We start from the raw sequence: 18,027 nt of genomic DNA on the forward strand, positions 1-18,027 counted from the left end.
GCATTATGCCATCTGATAATTCCATGTAAGTATGACGGATGTCTGCTTACTTCACATCGCTTTGTAGTCCTTTGAATTATTCATAGTATCATATGCCATTACGTTTATCAGAAGATGAAAAATTGTAAAATTCGTATAAAAGTATTGAACACTTAATGACAAAGAGCTGAGCTCTGGTGTTGGTCAGGTGATGAACGATGTGATGAATGTGGTCTGTTTCTCAAAAAGTCGCCTTTAATATTTTTCACTTTCCCCACACAGACATCCGGTATCATGACGTCAATGTATTTCAGTAACCTGAGTTAACTTCTAATCGGCTTCGAGGGCAAGCAGGGACACACCCCATTTTAGTCAATGACTGTTGATCAGGACTAACTGTCTTTAGCCATTCCATCATCACCTGTCTGATTTCACATACCCAGTCCAATCATGTCGATGAGGTTTATCTGAGAGATCCACTTTTTTTACTGTAAAATCAACAAGAACTCTGCAGAAACCGACCTGATTTCACTGGTATATGAGTGCCAGTGCAATTTACATTTAATCATTGGGAGAAGCGAATAAAGTCTAATTTTACTATTATAAACAATTTTTTGTTTTATTTGTTTATTTTTTCATTGATATGCAACCAGAATAGCATTGAGAAGTTTGTAGGAGCACTGGTGGTCCAGTGGTTTTAGCGTGTGCTGTGTAATCACAGCATCCCTGGTCGGAGTCTGACCAGAAGGGGTCCCATGTTCACTCATCACTGATCCGACTGACTTGCACTTTGTTCTGACCTCATAGGATCCTTTTTTCAAAGCATCAGCTGGCAAACCTCAGTCTTTCCTTTCCACCATCTAGAAATGCTGTAAAATTATTAAAATCCAGAACGTCTAAGTTTTAGTTAAGGGGATGGTTGTAACACTTTTTAAATATACTCCGTGACACGGAAACGGATAAGATGTAGAAGATGGATGAATGGATATGTTGGGCCATCTGAACGTGATATGTCATAATAATACGACCTACATTCCACTTCTTTTCTTGTTCTGAGATTAGCACTGCTTGCACACTCCAACACGACTAATACGAATGATGGCTGAAGATCTTGGAAAGGCTGGTGTGTAAACAACTGTTGATCATAATATTAGTTATTTAGTAATTGCAAAAATTGCTATTGGAAAGTGCTCAAGGCAACCAGACTAGCTGCTTAGCATTGTGATATGTACTTAATGTAGTTGCTGTCATTTAATAAACCGCTCCAGGAGGGGAATTCCACTTTTCACAATTTGGCATTCCTTCATCTCACAATGAGTCCATTTCCTGCGACTAACATATCGAAGCAGCTGTCTGATCCATCTTCATTCAGTTTGTCAAAAGCGGGCTGCCAATAGCTCGCCAAACTCCATGCATACATCATGATCATCAGTGAATCAAGTTCACATTTTCTTGGTAACATACTGTTTTCTTTATCAACAAGATTGCAGCTACAAATTAAAGTTTCACTGAGGAGATTTCACACAACTAGCGGTTGTAAAGTAACTCCTGCAGTTAAAGCATCGTCTGACATCTTGTGGACAGTATTTGTACTTACGTTCTTCACTGCATACAAGTGACAACTACCTCAAAATGTACAAATCAGTTATTGACCCTTGGATTATTTTGAAGTTCATTTTAAGGAGGTCCTTTTATTCATCAGAAAGCCTGTACTTCCTCCTTGGTGTTGGACTTGACATTACACCAGCCAAATCAAGTACGGTACTTATTTTCTATTTTAGCCTGCATGTGAAAAAAACTACGTCAGCAGCTATATTTTATCTTTTAGTTACCAGCAATTGCTCATACATCCGTTATCTATTATCTCTACCCTATATCATTGCTGGGCTCCAAGCCGGGGTTCAAACCTACTTTCTTGTTAACCTCTGTGCCACCATGCCACCCTATCAGCACTTAATATTCCCGTTTGTTCTCGAGTTTCCTTTTTGGTTGTATTTTCTGCTCACTGTTGGAGAGTCATGTAGCTGCACTGGAACTTACTTTCTTTATGAGTCAATGTTCTGTATTTGTTTTATGCCTCCTGCCTCATCCAGAAACAATAGAATGAGTCAGCAGAGAGCCAACTAAACACCTTCACTTTGCATTGTTCAGACAGTAAACTGTGTGTATAATTGCTTATCTCAACCCCAGAATTACTCACTGTCATTCACAGGCAACACATATAATGCACCAGAATGGACAAGACACCCTCCTCTCCTTTCCCCCAATCTTAATGCCTCACACCACATCCAGGGTCACAGGGTCATGGGTCAGGGCAATGCTTCCTCAACGGGGATTGAAAAAGCACAGGAAAACATGGCATGGCTCGGGGGGCCTGGTCTGGGGGCTCGCGCTCTTCTGTGTCCTCGTGGCTGGGCTTCATCTCCTGGCGCTGTGTCGTGATGGGGCCACAGGGCCACAGGCCCCCACCCAGACAAGCTCCCCCCCGGGCATGTGCACACACACCATCAGAAGCCACCCAACTACTACTCACACACACACACACACACTGTTGCTGACACTGTCACAGGAGCTGCCAACTACTCCTAGATGTGTCAGTCATAGCGCAGGGGTACGGATATTATTCTGTGATGAAAAATATCCTCATTCATGAAATTTCATCGAGAGTTTTACATCGAGGCACAGCGCATGTTTACCAGGGCCCCTGACCTGACACTGGGCCCTGGTGATGGTCTCACTCATATTTAGGGAATGCCCACATTCATGTGTGGTGTCACTTGCCAGCTCATGTTGGGTCCCATCATGAAGAATTGGTAATCCTGCTGAAAATGTGCTGAGCTTTTCTTTCATTCTCTCACTGTGCGCCCTATCTTTGACTCGGCTCCTCTGTTGGGACACCCTCACCTACCTGGACTCCCATCTCTCTGGAGATCTACACAGAAACCCTCTGGACTCTTAATCCTGACTGAGGTGGCAGGAAAAGCACAGCAACCATCACTCCACCAGTTCCTACCAGCAGCACCTGCTTCCCTTCCCCTGTCCATCCTTCTGCACCTTCTCTGTCCTTTATCCCCCTGTATTCACTGAGGTGTAGCACTGCCCTCCCTGCCACACAAAGATCATTCCACTCAATGAAGATCAGCAAACTAGCTTGCTAGCAAAAGCCTATTCATCAAAAATAGAATGTGCCCCAAGTGCTGCATTTTTTTAATATTAATAAATACATATTAATATTAAATATTTAAATATTAACTAAATAAAAACAATTCGCTTAATCTTGATGTAAACATACATTGCTATGTATTCTTATCCTTGATGACTTCAAAAATTTAGTGCCACCAAGTGACACTAAAGCACAACTAGGCCATCGTATCTTGCTCAAGCAGGGAGGATTTTGCAGCTTTTTTTTACCCGCTTTTTGTCGCTTTTCCAAATGAAAAAAATCAGTAATGCCGCACAACCGCAAAAAGTCACCAGTGTCCAGAAACATTTTGTACTTTATTTGAAAATAGATCATCATACAACATACATACAAATAATGCATCTCTTTTGTTGCTATTTTACAAGCTGCTTTGTGACAACAATGCTCACAGTATTGGCTCCTGTATCCAACAGACCAGCCTTTGTTTCATTATCACAGTCAACAAGTTATCATGTAATTCCTCGCTGACTGGCCATGTGTCACAGATAAGAGCTATGCTCGACATTGAAAATAATCTCTGATGGAGTGGACAGTGTGTGTAGCATGTTTTATAGTGTGTAGGTAGTATTGGTTCTTATAAAGCATTTATTAGATTTATTTTGTGAAAATAGATGTTAAGTCAGTCAGTAACTGTGATTGCACAAGATCAGACATCAACTGTTTTCACTGATGAGGCATTTTTGTGAGGTGAAGGCGTAGCCCTTCACTCCTCTAGAGATGAAGCAGGAAGCAGAGAGGCTCCAGTGATTAGAATGATCCCACTAAAGTTTTCATCATCTTAAGCGCTCCTGGATTTTATTTGGCAGAATAGGATCATGGAGACCACCATGGCAAATACCTGAGAAAACCAGAGATGATTTGTTTTATCATCCCGCTGATGAATCTCATTCACAGTTAATGAAGGAGCAAGGAGAGGGGAAGTCATACCTCCAGAACTGCGATCCCCAACGCCACCGCCACAACAACCAGTGCGTTGCTGTCAATCAGATTTTTGATCATTGGGAAGCAGCCAGTAACAAACTAAGGAAAAGGAAGAAGAGAGGCAGAAGGGGTAGTTATTTAGTCAAAACGGCTTCGGAACATATTTTACTTCTAATTTTATAGTCCAATAGTACCATGTAAGCTGCTGTCTGATTACATGGCGAGCTGAAGCCTGGACAGCACTGAGGTGGGTATTGATCGCCGTGACTGACATAAAATGGAGATTCCACAAAGTCAGAGGCATTGTAGAATCCGCAGCATTTTAACTGAAATATGGACACAATAACAGAAGTTAAACAACGTGCTGAAAACATGACTTATTGGAAAGAGGACAGTTCTTCTCTGTGCTGTACCGTGGTCATGGTAGTGTTCCACAGGCCTGTAATATCTGAATTCTTCCCATAGTCTGCCTTGATGTTCTGAACTGCTGCTGTGCCGAGCTTCTGGATCAGCTCGTCTGCCTGAAATACACACGCGCACAGTTTGCTTATAATCCAGCTAATACCCTCTGTGTGCAAAGGTCAAAGTCTTTCGTAACTTACCAAGGGTCTAAAAACCAGAATCACTATTGCTCCTGCGACCTCTGCTATGAAGACCAGCATGATGATGATAAAAAACTGCGGAAAAGAGCAGAATGCATTTAAATTGAATTAAAACTAACATTTCCTGTAGCTCCTGTACCTCTGAATGCAACAACAGCTATTTGTGAGTTTGTCTGTCACTGACTGTGGTGTCTTGCTGGGAACAGGTGGTGCTGCTTGTTTGCTGCAACACAACTCGTGGTTGTAACGTTGCTCACAATGCAACTGAAGAAGTTATAATAAGCCCTTTGACCAGTACTTTGTCTTCAGAGCAGATTGGAGGCCACTGTCACTTTCTAACTACCGTGCTAATGTCAGTAAAACAGATGTGACGGAGAGTTAATCTTGATGTTTCTTTCTAGACAGATTTTGGTGGATAAAGGAAAGAAGTTTGATGGTGCTGAATTGCAACATTTCTTCCAGACTAGTAAGTAAACAGCCGTTAATGCTGACACTAGATATGGAGTGTTAGCAAAACTTGTTCCATTAAAGTAGTGGTTTTAAAATTTCTTTTACATCAACAACTCCTAAAGTGACACAAATGAAATACTCCTTTGATACGATATTGCCCCAGAGTCCCTTCTCTGATGAGATTCTTGCTTTTAGGTGTTTAATTGCTGAACGTGTTTGAATCGTATGCCAAAACAGTCATACATTGTGTCACTGCGTTACTTTTGGATGGAATCATACTGAAAGTGAAGATTTTCCTCTCGGCTAAGGACTCCCAGGATTCCCATCAAGGACCCCCAGGGGCTCCTGAACTACACTTTGAGAGCCCCTACTTTAAAAGGAAGTGTTTTGGAAATGCATTATCTATCTTTCTTATAGCAGCTTTGCAATCTGTATGACAGTAACATATTTTTAAACTTTAGACTATTTCTTTAACCAAAGAAACCTTTTTTAACTAATTTGCAGGCACCTACCAACAGTAGCATACACTTGCTCTCTCTGACAGCTCCACAGCAGCCTAGAAAGCCGATGACAACCAGTAGTGCACCTATTGCAATCAACAGGTAGCCCACATGGAGCACTTGACCCAGCTCGGACGGCGCGTTTTCAATTTTCCCGAGGAAGCTGAGGATGGAGCTGCTGTCCACCTTCACCCAAATCCCCACTCCCAGGATGGCAGCGCCCGCCAACTGATGAGATACAAAGCCAAAGTGGGGAAATGGGGTAAATCTTCGACATTTGACATGTGAAGGTCAATTTTTTTGCCATGGGTCCCACTACTCAGCCTGTAAATTCAAACATGTACATGCAGGTGAAAAATAATTTGTTCTAGTTAAAGCATGTTCAGTGTTGCAAATGTCGTAAAAGGCTCCAGCGGTTCATTGCATACCAATGGGGCAATGCATATTTAGATATTTTTTTAAACCGCAACTTACTGTTGTTTAACACAAGGAAAAGGTAAAATGGAAGAAAATTAAATCATGCTTGAATTGTTCCTTATCAGACATTAAAACTTACAAAGATGATGCCGTTGAAAACAAACATCATGACTTTAAGGAATCCAAAACAGCCCATCTTTGCTTCTGATTGTTCAACCTGTAGAGGAAACAGAAACAAATATCAAAAGACTTGGGCAACCAACACTCTTTATCATGCTGCATGTGACATGCCACTTGGGCATACGACATGAATCATCCTGCTGATGTGTTGTCCTGCATGTCACTAAGTCAGTATGTGCAGTGGGACTGTACTGTTACCTGTGTGAGGCGGGAGGCTGAGAAGAAAGAGGAAGAAGACCTTCATCTCCCCCTGATAGCTGAATAACTAATCTCACTCACAACACTCACGTCCCAAGAATCATTCGTTTCCACTCCAAGGACTTTAACTGCACACACGTCACCTTACAAATAGTTTGCGTTAGTGTTTGTTTTGCTTAGTGCTAATGTGATGGGTAACTGTTGAGGAAGTACGCTGCACACCATTTTGTGATTCAAGTGATAGCCAAATTACATGACAGTATGCAAATGAGGACAGACAGTGAAGTGAAGCACATTGTTGTTTTCCTTTACTTCTCTCTTCGTGCATAACAGGTTGTGCTGCAGTATAAATACGAACTCATACACCTAAAGATGATATGGTTGACATAATATGGGCCCAAAGTACAACATAATGAACTCACGAGGTGAGTCCTTATGAAATGAAAACTCAGCGGCTGATACATCACAGGCAGGAAGACACGAAATAATATCCCATGGACCCCCTTTATACATGTGGCTGGAGAACAGAGTTGTTGACATTTGTTGTGCATCTGTTTTCGCACAAATGCATAACATTCATCTTTCTCCTGCTCCTGCTGCAAGAACGTAAATAACACTATTTTACCCCTGAATCATCTCTTCCCACCTCCTTCTTTTATGGCCGATGCTTCAAGATTGCCACTTTCAAATATGCTGTGTGTGTGTCTGTGTTTAGACCTCCCAGAAGGGGGACAGTGTTCTTTGTGTGATGTGACAAAACAGACAAATTGTTATCCCAGAGGACAATGACAGAGCAGAACCCCACTGTGTAGCGAAAGGCTGCTTTCTGAAAGCTGGGATCTCCCTCATTGTCTCTTCTCTCTATTATTTAACTCCAACCTTTGTTGTTGTTTTTCATCCTCTAATGCCTCCCTTAAAAAATCGAATACATCGAATGACCCATAAACAGGAAGTAGCCTGTCAGTTCATTCAGCCAACTCATTATGATACAGTAAAGCTGGCTGTCATCAAGTCAATCATATGTGTGGGGGCGTAGATCCTTTCAGGAAAAAAAAAAACAACAAAACACAGAGCAGTTGCCTTGACTGCCATAAAGTCCCTCTATCCCTCACTCCTTTGAGCTTTCCCCACTTCCTCATGGTCAATGATTGCACTCTGATGCTGAGAAGTCGGCCTGGTGATGTATTAACCAGCCACAGTCACATGCAAAGCGATTTATGAACCACGAGCCATGTAGTTCTTTGTTATGTATTTGGTAGAAGCTCTTCCGATGCTGTATGTATGTGGCACACTTAGTGCCACATGATACATGTTGGCGGATGATGTATAGTTGTCGGTCTTGCATCTTAGCGCAGACTGAATCCTCAACATTTTCTCAGACTGTCCAGCTTCCATCAAAAACACAGAAGAATCTCAGTGGACGGCTTTGAGAGGAATAATTACAGGCAGGTCTCAGGAGACAAAGGATCATTGTTGGATGGAGCCCTCCCTACATTGGCATGGCAGATGAAAAAGGACCGAAGGAGCCAAAGTTCTCAAGAAGATGATGCAAATGTCTAACCTTAAACGACAGCCAGTCTCAGCTTGGTCTTTTCTTACCTTTCACAGGAGAGATCCAAGGATGTGCTGCGAGCCTGGGCCACCCCTCCGTCTCTACCTTCAGTCTGGTGATGGAAGCTGTTCCTGTGGGAGCCAACTGAGATAATAAGGAAAGAGGAGTGTATTATTCTTCTGCTCTCTGAAAATGAGCCACAATACACCCTCTGTCTGCCGCTTCCTGTGGCTCTGTCACTCCGTTGGATAGAAAAAGAGCTTCTAAGTGACTTTTTCCTCTCTCTGCACTTATTTTAGGAGTCCAGGCTGGCTATAAGTACTGAGAAGGGAGGAGGGGAGAGCAGGTGGGTGTGACCTAACAGCTTCTGAGTAATAACACGCATCACCATGGAGTTAGGCTGTTTGGTGCTGTGGGAGGGAGGGAATAAGAGAGGGAGAGCGCTCACCTGTGTGCTCTTGTGTCTCTGAGCAGAACTTCCATCCTAGTTTTGCATTTTGTGTTTGACAAAAGATGAGCTGGCAGCTCAGGACTCTTCATGTTTCCTCAACATAACTCTGTCTCATGGGGTCCTCCTGCATTAGTCTTATGGCCGCTGCATTTTTCATTAACAAAAGCTTCAAAAAAAAAAAAAAAAAAAAAACGCTCTTTAGTTAAATATAAATTGTCACAACAATTCTTAATGGTTTTCCTTCACAACACTCGAACAAATGATCTGGTCTTTCAACTCATGGTCACTTCTGCTATTAAAGCCTGCAACAGCTTTCAGTGTCTACTTCTCTAAAGCATCCAGAGAAAAAAATGTGTTACCCTACGTTTAAACATACCAGCTGAAACTGATGATACGTAATATGACAAAAAGCTCCAGGTCCAAGCTACTAAATGGACTCTTTGAGATTTGAAATGTCCGCTGCGCTCCTCAAGGTCAAAAATGAAGTTGTTCATTGGACAAAATCTTTTTATCCTCAATGCTAATGTGTTCTAATCTGCAGGACAAAAATAGCCCTTATCAAAGCAAACAATTACACTGATACAAAACATATGACTCAATGAGAACTTCTGGTTTAGTTTATCTTAACCGAAGCTACATTGTTTTAAACATTGTTTTATTCCTTTAAGTGTTGGAGGAAACATTTTCTCAGGCGTTCCACGGGAGTCGATCTTGGCTCACTGCCCTTAAACCTCCTCTTGCTCTTGGTTGTTTGAAACACAAAATTATAATACAACAGACAATACAATAAATCACTCACATCTCAGTTCTATAAACAAGCAGCTATACCGTATCTAGATTAGCCAATATTTAGATCTTGCTTTGTGATTAAATGAAGATGATAAGGCGATGTCTTTATAACTATCTATCTCTGAAGGAGCGAACTTTCATTTTAGGTTGTGTTAACCATATAACCATCCATCCATCCATCTTCATCCGCTTATTCGACCATATAACCTAAACTGATTGTTTGTTTCTTTTTCAGAGAAACTAGCTGGTTCATTCATGTCCACTGGTCAGTCTACAACTGCAATGTGGGTTGGGAAAGCGCTTACTAAACAATTTACTCCCAGGCTGGACTACTGTAACTCATTACTATCTGGATGTCCAAACAAATCTGTAAGGCCTTCAGTTGATTCAGAACGCTGCTGCACGAATATTAACAGGAACTAGGAAAAGAGCTGACATCTCTCCTGTGTTAGCTGCTCTTCATTGGCTGCCGGTAAAATTCTGAATAGAATATAAAATCCCTCTGTTAACATATAAAGCTCTTAATGGCCAAGCTCCATCATATCTTAGAGAGCTCATAGTCCCTTACTGTCCTAGCAGGCCACTCCGCTCTCTAGATGGAGGTTTACTTGTGGTTCCTAGAGTATCCAAGAGTAAATCTGGAGGCAGATCGTTCAGTTATCAGGCTCCTCTTCTATGGAACCAACTTCCAGTATCAGTCTGGGGGCGAACTCTTTAGCAATTTTCAAGACCAGGCTTAAAACTTTCCTGTATGACAGAGCTTATAGTTGAAAAGTTCATTTACTCTTTAGCTATGCTGCTTTAAATCATTTTATAAAGAGTTTGGTCTAGACTTACTCTATATGTAAAGTGCCTTCATATAACTTGATAACTATGATTTGGTGCTATTTAAATAAATCTAATTTGATTTGATTTAAACTGTAGCAACAACATGACCCCTAATGCCACACTGGCGCCTTTTTTCCACAAGAGAAGAGAATTTGTTTGCATTGGTGACGTGTTGGAGGTGTGCTGCTTTTCATAAACCTCACACTTCGGTAGAATACTCTCCTTGATCATTATCCTAACGACAAAGAAGCGCTCCAGAAGATTCCATATTCAGCCCTCACATGCACATGCAAAACTGAACATAATACTGCACTAATTTAAGGGTTTTCTTTTGACTGAACAAACAATCGTTTCGAGCTTTTTTTTTTTACATTTCTGACCCGCTCCTCGACTGTGATTTGTTTGTTTTTTAAGGTGTGTATCTGTGTGCAGTTTGTGTTTGTGAGCTAATGGTTCATAATGGTCCATCAGTGCCTGTTGAAGGATACATTTCTTTTATTGCTGTTTCCTTGTAGTTGGTCTATTGTATATTTATACTTACGCTGCATGTAACACTGCCCAGAAAATGGCCAGTGGGAGGAAACTAACTCAGCTGGAAAAACCAGGGATGAAGATGAAGAAAGCATGGTCTGCATGAAGAAGCTGAACAAATCCTCTCATATTCAAATTTATTGTCAAAATCCGTTTCAAATATTTCACCTTTAAATCTAAACTTTCCCTCCTAGTAATGACCCCTCTTAATAATCCCAGAGTCACACAGTATGTTGTCAGAAGTAAAACCTTCTATTTACACACCCATAAACCATTCACAAGAGCAACGTTCAGCTGAGTAAAAGGGTCCAGCATCAATCATATAGCATGAATAGGCGTCATGACACTTAAACCTTTCATGCCTTTTCACTGCCGCTGTGCACCACAATTACACATAACATACGCACACAACATACTCACTCTAGGTGCATTATGCAAGAGGCAAGAACAAATTTCATGTTAATGACTATTTGCGTTACACAGATGTACTTAAAAAAAAAAGATTACAAAAAAAACAAAAAAACAAAACAGTCATGCTTTTTATTTTAGTGATTCATCATTTACAAAACTGACAGAGAGAAAAAGTGCATTTACATGGAGACTAAACTACAGACAGAATGCAGGGGACACGAGGGGACTGATGTGAAGTTTCCTGAGAGATTGTCACATTAAACTAACAGGATTTCTCTTTAGCACCTGTGAGTCAGGACGCTGGGATGATGACAACAGACAAGAGGAAAACGTATCAACACGGCTCTGCCAGCCCATACAGCAGATGCTCAAATTTCAATGGCCAAAATGAAATTACCTATATTTGTGTCACTGCAAGCAGTGCGGGTGGTGCGGCACGCTGTTTCACAGCATTATGTAAATTTTTTTTTAAAGTTGTTTAAAATATGTTTTTAACACATATGCTGTATGTACTAATATCATTACCCGCCACACTGTTTGGTGTCTATAATGTTGTTTATTGGTGTATTAATGGGAAGGGCAGTCATATTTAAAGCACCACAGCATTATTTTGCTGCCGTAAAGAAATTCTAACACTTTTGTCATATTTTTAAATGAACCCTAACCCTTCTGCCATGGTTTTGGTGACAGATTAACTGCTTGAAATGTGTGTTAACTTTAAAGACAATGGATTGTTAAATTTAGACATAAGAAGAAAAAAGCATGGTCCTCTTCTCAGCTGGCAACCTAGATTTTAGTGGCTGACATGACAACTTTGTGTAGTAGATTTTATCCTCTCACTCAAGCATGATAGTTATGCTTTCTGACATGAGTTGCAGGAGTTGCTGAAAGCCCCGCCTCCCTGTTGAACTTATAATGCTTCAATCTGACTTGTTTTCACCCAAGAAGGGTCATATGAACTCAAAGGCGTAAAGCCTCATGAGGGCTGTGGATCCGGAGAGGGGATCCATGGAGTAGTGCTCCATTTGAACATGGGCTGAGGACTGATCACCCCCGGCAGGGTCACCTGGGCAGCGGTGTCTGATGATCAAAGACCCAAAACACCTGCTGACCCCAGGTTCATCACTGAAGAGGTGCCTAAGTAACACCAGAACTCACTGTTACATAATGTAAGCTGCCCAGCTTACACACAGACAAACAAAATAGGAGGTACAATAGCATCATTCATGTTTTTCAATAATGCAAATGTGATGTATAATACTTACTTAATGTTGGCTTCAATATGATAGTCTTTCATTCTGGATGAACTGGGGAGAGTTTAAACAATGGATGTGCTGGTTGTGAATTCTAACTTCTAACCTGTAAGCCCACAGTAACGTACTATGAAAGTCAGCTGCCCTTGTAAATAACTGTGGGTTAATATTATGAATATTAAGCTAGTTATTTGTCCATTCTAACATTTGTAGCTTATTTTGGAGCAGACAAATTTCTCATTTAATGCATTCCTAATACAAACCATGAATTTGGTTTTAGGAAAAAAAAAAAACAAACAAACAAAACCCACAGGCTATAATTTATATGTAAACGAGCATCTCTTTAGCTACAGCCATTCACAATACCTCACCATGTAGAAAAATCCAAAGTCTAGCTATGGTTGTTTAGTTAAGATTTCTGGACCACTGTTCAGGACAGGGGTTTAATGAATGGTCACTTGGACATCATTGATCAGTGAATGTAGCTCTCCTTTCCTGCTGTGGCCAGCACAGCTGTTGGACAGGCTCACTTTGCCTTTACCCATTGCATGTGGGTACACAGGTGAAGCTCATATCATCAATGATACAAGAGGGAAGACAGCCATAGAACAGGAATTCTTCCTTTGGTAACAGAGGGCCGACCCGTATGTGTAAATCTTCCATCAGCAGTGCTGGAGCAGCTCAGGTTGCCTGCTTGTCTGGGTGACTCTTTAGCTTGTGGAATTTTACACTGTCCAGCTTCTCAAACCTTTTGTCACAGAACTCGCAGGTGAAATTATACTGGGCCTCTGGGGTGTGCTTCTTCATGTGCCAGTTCAGGGATGCACGCTGGCGACATTGGTAGCCACAAATTTCACACCTTACAGATGGCGTGGGGCGAGAAGACCAGACAGACGGAACAGGAAGAAAAGAGATGAGTGACGATGAGTTTTACCTCATGTCAAATAAAATCCTGACGTTTGAGAACTATGAGAAATGTTTTCAGTGTTATGAACTCACTGGAGTGGTGTTTCTCCTGTGTGGGTCCGCCTGTGAACCTCCAGATGATTCTTTCGTTTGAATGATTTTCCACACGTCTCACAGATGAAATCTCTCACCCCTGTTAAAAGATCCAGTTGCATTTAAAGTTTAGCGACAATGACATTCTGACATGACAAGTGTGCCTTCGTGAGCGCACCTGAATGAATGATCATATGGCGATGCAGGTGGTTGGATAGGTAGAACTTTTTTCCACACCCTGGATGAGGACAAACCTTGGTCCTCCCTTTCCTGTGGACTAGGTTTACGTGATTCTACAGAGAATGAGAGGAGGAAAAAAACACCCCAACATATTTCAATCTTCTACAAACCAAACTAGCATTAGCAAGCATGAAGACTGAATAAAAGTGGTTGTGGTACCTGAAAGCTGCTAATAGCTACATAGACTTGACTGCAGCCTTCGTATGGACAGTGGAACATCTTCAGCATCCCATCAGCTTCAATGACTGGGCCTCGTCTGTTTCTCTTTGACCTGACGCTGTAGGCGACACGACGGGAGACAGGCGTTCATATCACTGCAGAGCTTCTATCTCTGAAATCCTCCCTAGTCAATCAGTCTGAAAACACTTCACTGTGTGTGTGTGTGTGTGTATGCGGGCCACAAACCTGCTCAGACTCCTCTGCAGTTCTCTGTCGCTGCTCAGCTCCAGAGCGTCAACATTGGGCTGCAGCAGCTGTTTGTCACTCAACCCTGCAGATACACAGCGGAACACCTGATTAGAAGATCGCAATTATGGCAGATATCAGCACAATCTCAACATCTCCTGCTGCATGTGGGCTGGAAGCCTCGCTCAAATCCACATTAGGTCTTAGAGGGGAAAACAACAACAAATAGTACAACAGAACATTGCAATACAGGATTTGAGCACCAATCATTGCTCTGAATCTGGTTAATAGGAACCGTTTGACCCTGTAATTTGTAAATGGCTAGATTTTGGAGTAGAATTCCTTTTAATTAAAATTTAACTGAATTTTTTTGAGGGAATTTTCAGAAAATCATCAAAAGAAAATGTGATCATCGTTGTGTTGCTGATGCCACGCAAACATCAGTAGTCAACCAAACAGCTTGTGGCACTCATCCTTCATTGTAACCATCACAGAGGTAGATGGTACAAGGTGGTAATGATTAAAAGAGCACCAGTGAAAGTTCTTTGTAGAAAACAAGATGGGAATGGGATGACTCTACATGTTTCTTTTGTTAATGTGATGAAGGCAACATTCTGTGAAACAGCACAGCTTCTGGTGTATGGAACCAGATCTGCTCCAGTGTTATTTGTGGAAACAGATTGACAATCTGTGTGTAAATGAATAAATGTGCAAATCAGCAAATAGCTGACTTTCTGCAAATACTATACTATATGGGTAAGATGACAAAAAATATCTTGACAAAGAATATATAGTTTTACAAATGTCTGTTTGAGCGTTGTAAATATCACAACAACATTCACGAATTGATAACATTTATAGATTTTTGTATTGGGGCAATTTGTCTATGTGCAGCCTGTTTTTGAAAGTTTATTACACATTTCCATAACGTAAGTTGAACTGCATGAATAATGTGGAAACAAATCTGGTTCCATACTGGTGCTATTTTTGATCTTCTCACTGCCAAATAATTTCATTATTTAAGCTGTTTTGCTATATTTATAATTAAAGGGGCAGAATTAGTATATAATAAGGTGGTGAGCAGATGTGACTGCTGAACAGCTCTGCATTAAAGACCAGTCTGGTTTCAGGCTTTTTTGTTTCTCAGCATTTAGTCATAACTGTAATCGACAAAGTGCATGTTTTTGACATCTTGATTGTCCTGAGCTGCTACCTCCCCTGGACTTCTGTACTTGTTGTTTAGCTGATGAACTGCGGTGTGGAGTTATTTGAGTGCATTTACATCCATTCACAGTATCCTGGGTATGGAGCTTATCTCATTTCAGGTGAAGTGGCAGGATTTTTGCATAAAGCATAAATGACCACCTGCTTTTTGGTCCAATGATGAATCCTACAGTGTGTTTGACAAGTGAACCCTGAGGGTCACAAAAGTGGTGAAAGATCTTTTCAAGCGATAATATAACATTCAAATCTTGACTTGATGTCTGAACCTGACTTGAAAATGTTAAACAGTAAATTCAGGGACTGAGACTAAGCTTTGCATATCACTGGTACCAACACATGAACACCTTTTTGAAGTCCATGACTCTGTAAGAATGTGGAAATTCAGACACTTCTGTTCAGCCTAGTACTCCAGACATACAAGAATACTAGAGTAAGCAGACTCAGTTCTGAGTGTAGCACACCTGTCATGGAGTCTTCATCCTCTGCTGTTCTGATATTTGAGTCACATGAGCACACCTGGTTGTAGGTGACGCCGCCGATGACAGTGCAGGTGACTTCTTCCACATTTCCTCCACCCATGTTGAGCTGAATACCCTCTGATGCCAGGGCCTCATAGCTGGGGCCAGTAATGATGATTAACTGGGAATGACAAGGAAATGAAGAGACAATAATAACTGACACAAATTCCTTATCATGTACAACTACCTCTTTTAAATATCTCTACAAGATGCTAGTTCGTGTACCTGTGAGCCTTCCAAAGCTGTCCTCTGGTCAGGAATCTCACAGCTGGTCACTACTGTCTGCAGAGTCTGAGGGTCAAACAGCTCACTCTGCTCTTGTACTTGCATGGGTGGTGGGACTGAGACCTGTGCCTCAGCAGCCAGTTGGACAGAGCCACTCAAGCTCTGGGACAGCACCGAGTCCTCATCCATCTTGTCCAGTTTATCAGCTAAAGATGCTGTTACAGTAACACAGTCGAAACTGTGATGCATATTCCTGATTTCTCCTTCTGTGTGTCTCTCAGCTTCATCTCGGCCTTGTCTTAGATCTTCAGCCTCCTCTTCCTCCTGAAATCCTGCAGCTGGGGAGCTTTGCTGTCGCTCCATGACCATCTCCATCTCCCACACAGGCTCCCCCGTCAGTGAAACATCTTTGGAAGAATCCTCTATGCTGGGCTGGTGGTTTAGAGCTGTGGCCTTGCTGATTGGGCTCATTGTTGTCTGCTCAACCTCAGAAACATCCAAGTTTTCTCCAACATCTACAGAAAATTTGATGAAAAATTAGAAGATTTGAATCACCAAAAAACTGAGGTGTCAGCAGCCACTGCTTAAACCTTTTGGATGACTTCAAGTTACAAAGTTGTCACCTTTGAAATGTTTGTGAGCCTCCTTTCTTCTCCTTTTGCTCATGGTTGTTTTAGCCGCCACCATGTCTGTTTTCACTGCACTCTCCTCTCCGTTCTCTCCCTCCTCCTGTTCGGAGTCACTTGCCTCCCTTGGTGGTGAGAAAAGGTATTGCACAAATGAATGGCTAGACTTACATTGCCAAATAGCAGCAGTAGAGAAGTTGGGATGGGGCTCCAGGGCCTTAAGCTGGGGCTCGTGAGGGCAGGAGTGGGAGTGCTCCTGGTACCAAGACACCAGGCTCTGGAGGCTGGACAAACGGTCCTTTTGGCCTAAGAAACAAGGAAAATTGACAGATGAATGTGGAATATAATTCAAAATACTTTGGACAAATCAGATTCTACATGTATATCCACACGCCAGATGTTAATGGGTTGTTAATTTCTCTTGGATAAACATCAGAGTAATTACTGTAGTGCCTGTGTTAGTTCTCTTATATAATTATAAAGAAGCCCATATCTGTCAAGAATAAAAAAAAAAAAAAAAAAAACATAAAAAAGGTAGCGACTGGTTTTTGGTTTAGAGGGTTTCAAAAACTGCTAAGGATCATTATTGATCAAGAGTTTTACTTTATGTCAATTTAGAAGATTATAGAATTTATGGCTCAGGAAAATACTTTTGACTCAGACAACAAAAAGATGTGGAACTTCATGTTTGAGGTTGGAGCTTTGGCTTTCATTTCTCTTTAATATATAAACAAGATCATCAACATGTTTGGAGATTCATTGTATGCCAGTTGGCTAACTGATCCAGACGACTGTGGATCTAATGGCAGGATGTAAATCAAGATTTGCCATCTCCATATATCTGCAGCCCAAGCGAAATCCTTCCACTATCCCACCAGCATGTGAGCAAAAAAAAAAAAAAAAAAAAGCTAAATGCAGTAATGATCAGATTTCGCCCACTGATTAAATATAAACAACCTCAAGATGATACAGTAGTAACAGATGCAGATCACACACCGCCACTTGTGTTAACAAACACAACAACAGTTCAAACATCGCCCTCTCTACAACAACAGCACTGCTCACCTTTTTTCTGTTTTATCGTGACTTCTGGGAAAATCTTCTTCCTGCAAAGCACAATGACAGATTGCTGACACAGTGAAGTGGAGCTGAAACCTCGATCCCGCAGCAGCAGGGGGTAATGTCAGCGGGTAGAGATCCAGTGCGGTGACTCACCCGCAGTATTTCTGCTGGTACTTCTCTCCGTAAGTGGAGTTGAGCAGGATCAGGTACTCCGCCAGACCGGCATCACTGAGACTGGTCCGTCTGCGGAGCTCACTCCACAGCTTGTGCGACTCTCCCAGGTACACCCTCCGCACGTCGTACTTCTTTCGGGATTCAAGGCGCCTCTGAGCTCGGTCAGAGTCTGTGAGTCTGGGCCGTCCCCTGCAACGCCTCAACAGCCCTCTCCCTTGGTCTCCAGCTGGGTCCGAGTCCAGGGGAACCTCCAACTCTGCCAGACTCTGCGCCATCTTGGATGTAACAGC

At 41.8% G+C, this 18,027-nt stretch overlaps 2 protein-coding genes across 3 annotated transcripts; both read right to left on the reverse strand.

Moving 5' to 3' along the window:
- Positions 1-3,464: 3,464 nt before the first annotated feature.
- Positions 3,465-8,274, reverse strand: tspan34b (tetraspanin 34b). The gene is made up of 8 exons (XM_029508325.1): positions 8,049-8,274; positions 6,211-6,288; positions 5,667-5,882; positions 4,705-4,779; positions 4,516-4,623; positions 4,297-4,428; positions 4,109-4,201; positions 3,465-4,019 (listed from the first exon to the last, which is right to left on the reverse strand). The coding sequence occupies exons 2-8, from the start codon at positions 6,265-6,267 to the stop codon at positions 3,960-3,962; spliced, it is 741 nt and encodes a 246-aa protein (XP_029364185.1). The 5' UTR covers positions 6,268-6,288; positions 8,049-8,274; the 3' UTR covers positions 3,465-3,959.
- Positions 8,275-12,578: 4,304 nt separating this feature from the next.
- Positions 12,579-18,012, reverse strand: znf653 (zinc finger protein 653). Of its 2 annotated transcripts, none has more exons than XM_029508299.1 (10): positions 17,717-18,012; positions 17,567-17,607; positions 16,673-16,807; positions 15,876-16,390; positions 15,594-15,771; positions 13,909-13,993; positions 13,663-13,780; positions 13,442-13,556; positions 13,264-13,363; positions 12,579-13,123 (listed from the first exon to the last, which is right to left on the reverse strand). In XM_029508299.1, the coding sequence occupies exons 1-10, from the start codon at positions 18,010-18,012 to the stop codon at positions 12,946-12,948; spliced, it is 1,761 nt and encodes a 586-aa protein (XP_029364159.1). In that variant the 3' UTR covers positions 12,579-12,945. The 2 variants fall into 2 exon arrangements, with proteins under 2 accessions (XP_029364159.1, XP_029364158.1); XM_029508298.1 differs by having other exon boundaries at positions 16,499-16,807.
- Positions 18,013-18,027: the final 15 nt, after the last annotated feature.

The sequence above is a fragment of the Echeneis naucrates genome, chromosome 8 (genome assembly GCF_900963305.1).
Source record: "Echeneis naucrates chromosome 8, fEcheNa1.1, whole genome shotgun sequence".
Classification (NCBI taxonomy): Eukaryota; Metazoa; Chordata; class Actinopteri; order Carangiformes; family Echeneidae; genus Echeneis; species Echeneis naucrates.